Source organism: Podarcis cretensis (assembly GCF_951804945.1).
Source record: "Podarcis cretensis genome assembly, chromosome: 5".
In the NCBI taxonomy this organism is placed as follows: Eukaryota; Metazoa; Chordata; class Lepidosauria; order Squamata; family Lacertidae; genus Podarcis; species Podarcis cretensis.
The window spans coordinates 53,169,183-53,175,182 of record NC_137174.1 but is presented as its reverse complement, the minus strand read 5'-3'; the positions used below and the strand labels follow the sequence as shown (position 1 = coordinate 53,175,182).

Sequence of the window (6,000 nt, the reverse complement as noted above, 5' to 3'; positions counted from 1 at the left end):
TACCAGGAAGTCTAACTCCTGTCAAACTGAGGTATATTTTAATTGCTAGGACTCTAAAGTCAAGCTGTGGCAACTTTCTCCCCATGCATATATCAGTGTCACTAATATTTCAGCTAGGATTGAAGGCCTATCACTTTTCTCCATGTGGAACCCTCTGCATTAGTCTAGAATGTCACTGGCTGCATTAACATACCACCCAACTTTACCCAACCCAAACCAGGACATGTTCCCCGGCAAGTCACATGACCTGACCTCATTCTTGTCCCAATAAAAAAAGCGTGGGATCTTTTTGCCACACGAGATCGCAGCCCTGAAAAAAGCACTTGGCGGGGGGGGGGGGGAGAGCACAGTGTGAGAGCATGGCACCCAAAATGTTCAGAGGTCTCACATGAAAAAATGGAATGTCCTGTTTTTTCCAGGGCACTTGGAAGGTATGTGATCCAGACTACACTTAATTCTACCTTCATAACATTTTCTTACCTGTTCATTTTCTTATTTTATGTGATCTTTCACGACACAGTGGAATTTAGCAAAAGTTTAGTGCTCATATCTGTGTTAACTGCTTCCAGAATTCCCCCCCCCCATGCCCTTCACTTGGAAAATTGTGGGAATGTATTAATTTGCAATCATTGATGCTACTGGTTTAATAGATTTGAGTTATCAACTGTTAACTGTAAATAACACAATTGTTCATGTGATCTGTAAATTCATCTTTAGGTACACACAGGAGTTGTTTTCTGATATGGCTTAGGAAGGTTTAAGGTGTCATTGTTAGATGATAAGAATTAACTTGTCTTAGTGCATTTCTGTCTAAATGTTATTTTCAATGTCTTTGTTGAATCATCTCTCTTTCTAATATTAGTTCCTGGAAGACGTTTCTCTGTTCCTGAAATTTATGCAACACCCCTATACAAATGGATGGAGCTGTTGAATCCCTTTTATTTTTCCTCCTTAGTAATATCCAGGCTATCATGGATGGTTGTTGTTAGACATAACAATTAGAAAGCCTACCTTGGTAATAGATTACATGGAAGTCTACAGTAGAACATTTTGAAAGACATGCAACCTAACTAAAGTGAAGAAGACTGAAATTGCAGACACTGAGTCACATTGATATATATTGATACTGGCAAAAAAACCAGACTGATTTCTAGAGGTGTGATTGTGCTAGTATCTTGCACCAAAATCAATGAAGTCTCATGTGAAACCTTGAAGACTGAGCCACCAGTTATGACTATGAATCTATGATTCTATGCCACTACAATATGGGTAGTAGTAATACTAGCACTAACAGCTGGAACACCTGGGAGGCTGGGAGAACAGATGTACCATTATGTATAATGACATGTCATGGGGATGCTCAAATGGACTCCCTTGTCCAGCACCCATTCACAGAACAGGTGAGGCAGGTTCTATGGACACTCCTCATGACGTGGGACAAGTGAAACTACAACTTAGTGGTGAAGAAGTTGACAGTGCTTCCATTAGGGTGGGTCCCAGGTATGGTCTGAAAGCCGCAGACACCACCACCTTGGTGAAGCTAAGTAGGTTTAGAACTGGTTAATGCCTGCATGGGAGACTTTGTGGGAACCAGATGATGTCACCTTGAGTTCCATGCTAGAAGAAAAGTGGTATATCATTATAGGAAAATAATAAGTTATAAATAATACTTTTTTGGTGGGAACTCTGTGTCTTCCATAACATCTAATGACATCCAGATGATGTCACCTTGAGTTCCATGCTAGAAGAAAAGTGGTATATCATTATAGGAAAATAATAAGTTATAAATAATACTTTTTTGGTGGGAACTCTGTGTCTCCCATAACATCTAACACCAACCAAATTTGTTTAAAGATAAATATCTTTTGTTTAAAGATGGAAGCTCTGGGCGTGTGTGCAAAGTCCTAGTTATGCTATCATTTTAAACACTGCAGCTCTTTCTTTCGCTGCTTTAAACATAATTAAATGTTCTTAGGACCATAGCCACATTTGGAGACGACATTGAAAACAAGATGCTGCATCTCAAGAGCTTATCTCAGCACCCACATCCTAGCGAATTAATCTTTTCAATTGCTTTTTCTCGCCTGTCAACTTTTTATGCCGGTGTTCTCTCTAAATGAGGTGTTTATATGCATCACCCTTCAGTTAGCTTTAAGCAGATGTAAAAGCTGTGTGACATTCTTTCTTCTTTTTTAGAGACTTTGCCGGTTTGGCATCTCCATAGGAGGAGAAAGGTTTAAAATAGTGCTCCCGACAGGAGAAATGATTAATGGCAGGATCTGGAAATTGTGTTGATGTGGTTCAGATCAACTGTACCATTGTGTTTACAGTGGCTATGTTAATGAGGCATCAGAAAGGTGCAGCTTGTAAAAATGTTCTACACAGTTAAAAAACTTAAGAAAGGAGGAGGGGGCTTTTCAAACTTCTAGACTATGGAAGCTACAAGTTTAAATGCAAATGAGATAGCAAAATCCCATGTTTCATTTTCTTTCTATCAGTCCTGTAGTAAAGCATCTATGCACTGTGGCTCATCACCATCCAGCTCTATTAGCACACTGTGGGCATTCCATGGGTAGGAGCCAACTAAAGAGGCCTTGCACAGATTTTCCCTGAAATTGACTCTGGGGAGGGGGGTTGCGAGAACCCCCAGAGGGGGAATTGTTCCACCTGGGAAGCTTAAAAGCTTATCCTGAACGAATCATCAAGATGGTGCAACACTGAATTTCACTCCTTATGTTTACAATGATTCCTGAAAATTTTTTTTGAAGAGTCTATCCAAAGGAACTGTGGGATCAAAGAAGCTCATTAAGTTGTAAAATAGATATGAATAAGTTTAAGATTGTCACTGTTGACATTTGCATCTCTTATATAGGCCCCACTATGCCCTTCTGTCCTATTATCTGTGATTTGGTTTATCTGTTTTAAATGGATTTATTTTTGTATACTGCTTTAAAAGTGGTACAGAAATATTATTGTTACCACCACCATTATTATATGCTATATTTGGGTTCTGGGCATAATCTTCCCTCTGGTGAGACCATGTGGGAAATCAGTATTTTTTGAATTTATTTTATTATAGGGCTGCCATATTTCAAGAAAATTGAAATATGGCAACCCTATTGGCATCAAAGTTCTTAAGATTTTTGTGGGAAATTAACCTTTTCAAAATTCACCCAGAAAAGGCAAAGAGTGATACTCAAACACATACTTCTTGGTTCTGTTGGCAAAAACCCAGACATTTTGCCAATTTTTCAAAATTCCCCCCAGGCGCTAATTTAGCCATTGGGATCCCGGACATGGAAACCCTATTTTATCAAATCTCTGCTATTTGCTTGTGGAGGATTATGTGCATTAGGTTATAAAGTTGGGTAGGAGTAGGTGAGCAAAATAAATCAGGGATTTTTAGTGGTTTCAACCATTTGTTAGACTTAATAGAACATTATTATGAAATTACAATATTATGGCATTTGAAGCCCAAATTGCACAATCTAACAATCCTAGATCTGGTCAGGCAGGTGGAACTCGATAGGGTCTTAAGTTAAGTTACTAAGCCTGTTGCATTTGACCTCACACCTTTCTTGTTAGGGAGAAAACAGCCTTTTGAATAATTTTATAAATGGCATTATATTGTTTCAGATATGATGTTGGCACAAGTCTGGGGGACAAAACTCCAATAGCTGTGAAGGTCAGTGTCACTTGTAATTACATAGCTTGTTACCCATTTCAGGTCAACCTGACCCTATTGTTTATGCCACTATCTGAAAGGCTTGGTGAAGCTGCCAGACAGCTGTTTGGGAAGTGAAACTAACATGTAGGTATGTTCCAAAGTGCCACTAGAAAAGAATTTAAGCTTCTACTCTATGTGTGTGTGTGTGTGTGTGTGTGTGTGTGTGTGTGTGTGTATGTATATGCAGATGGCATGGAAACTGCCAGTTAGAAGGGACTGTATTATAATCTGAATGATTTTTGAAGGTAGAGGGTGAGTACCTGCACATTCAACATAGTCTTTACACTGGTTTACACACACACAATCACACATGAAACAATCACACATTCTTTTTCCTATTTATCCCTGCCTCCCCTTCCTATGCTTTCCATGTCCAATTTTAGTATGCACCCTTCTTGGAGCAGGGATGTGTTCTTACACTCTGTAATGTCACACATCCTGATGGTGATATAGCAGTAGCAGTCATATTAAGAGAGGATATTTGTCACATTAAAGTCAGTATATCAGTGGTCCCCCTCAACAGAGGTGATAAATGGCCCACCATTGCTGACAGTCATGTAGATAAAATCTGGACCACTTTAGGATTAAATTGGTTCCCAGTTTCACTTGGGACGTTGTTTCCATTCTGTCCATAACTGTGTGTTTTATCTTTGCTACATAAATACTGTAACTCAAACCAACAATTTGTTCCAACGCCAGTTTGCTTTGTATTGGTTATTTTATGTACCTCAGATTTCCCCAGCAATTAGTTGAGGCCAGGAAAAATTTCCGTAACCTCTCATTAAAAGAGTGCAAACAAGTTAAATATTTAATTATGATGAGCACTGCTCCAAATGGCTGTGCAGTTCTTCAAATGGTTGAGTGGACACATTTTGGGATGCTGCCTAGTTGGCAAATAGTTTTTGCCTCCATGAACAAAGGGGACAGGATACAGTGAACATCTGATATATTAAAATTGATTTACAGGAAAGTGTCCTATCTGGGACTGTAGGTAAGCTTTGATTTGGCAATATGCAACTCATTAAGCTACATGCTCCAGGTTGCATTACTGAGTATGTGTGAATCTAGCACAATGAGTGATGCGATATCACCATTAAAATAAATCACCTCATTCAAATACTTTTTGATATACTCATTTGACTTCCTCTCTGCTGGTCTTCTCCATCTCCTGCCTCCTCCAGATTTACCAAAAAATGTGCTAATTTCCCTTGAATATTATCTTTATACTCACTATGTCTATTTGTGTAATGAACCACACATCTGAGTTTTCTGAACTCTAGTGTTTTGTCTCATTGTTAATCCCGCCTACTGAAAATATAGTTTCTGCCATGGTACACCATGACTCTAGGGTAGAGGCTAAAGATTCCAACATTTAGGTGTACAGGTGTATTACTATAAATATGTTCACACGGACATGTGATGCTAACAAAAGGCAATGAAATGGGTCCCCACTCTAGTTCAGACGTCTAAATGCATGGGCCTTCTTTCTCCACAGAGAACCAATCAGTTATTGATATGCATTGTTTCTGAAGGTTGTATGGTTGAGAAGTACTAATACTAATGATAATAAACCATTAATAGAATCCAGCTGAACCCTAATAAATTCAAAGAGGAAGAGACCAGTGATATTGAAATGGCAGAAGGCCAGTTTCACTTCATGCTGTTATACTGAGCAAACAGAAGACTATGTATGCTAAGCTATAAACCTCTAGTACATGGGCATCTTTCTAATACGTAATTTATATTGTAGGGCAAAAGAAAGTCAAACAAGTTTTGTGCCTTTTAACAAGCTATGTAACATCAAGCACAGCTAGTAAGTAGTTTGACATCTGCCATAACATTTTGTCCTATGAACTGCCCAAGGTTGTTTGTTCCATGCGTTATCTAGGCAACACGTTTGGGGATTTCTGTGCTGACTTTTAATGTTAAGTGCCTGAAGGAGTTATCCATACAAAGATTTTTAAATCACGTAAGTTGAAGAGATCCAATCTGGCAAACTTTTAAGAAGGCCCTGACACAATAGAATTATGATTTTTCTACCTTATGGTATGACCTTTATTTGAGGGGTTTTTTTGGAAAATGGGAGGCTATGAACTTGAAACTCATAAGAATATTGACAAGACTGGTCATCATTCAGAGGTCCTCTAAAAAAGTGTCTTGTGATTTTATCAGCGTAACACACTTTCCAGTTTTTAAGGACTTTGCCCATCGATTGTTCAGTCTGCTTCCCCTGCAAAGCTGTTTAGCACTGCTTACAAAAGGTTGTTGTTGTT

At 38.7% G+C, this 6,000-nt stretch overlaps 1 protein-coding gene across 1 annotated transcript in view; it reads left to right on the top strand.

Moving 5' to 3' along the window:
* Positions 1 to 1,302: 1,302 nt before the first annotated feature.
* LOC307217455 (uncharacterized protein) overlaps positions 1,303 to 6,000 on the top strand; it is a gene marked incomplete at its 3' end in the record, with an annotated part of 55,810 nt that continues 51,112 nt past the window's right edge. The window contains exons 1-2 of the mRNA XM_079978627.1: positions 1,303 to 1,400; positions 3,637 to 3,685. Of these exons, the coding sequence (XP_079834753.1) occupies positions 1,351 to 1,400; positions 3,637 to 3,685 (99 nt within the window). The 5' untranslated portion in view covers positions 1,303 to 1,350. The remainder of the gene's footprint in view (positions 1,401 to 3,636; positions 3,686 to 6,000) is intronic.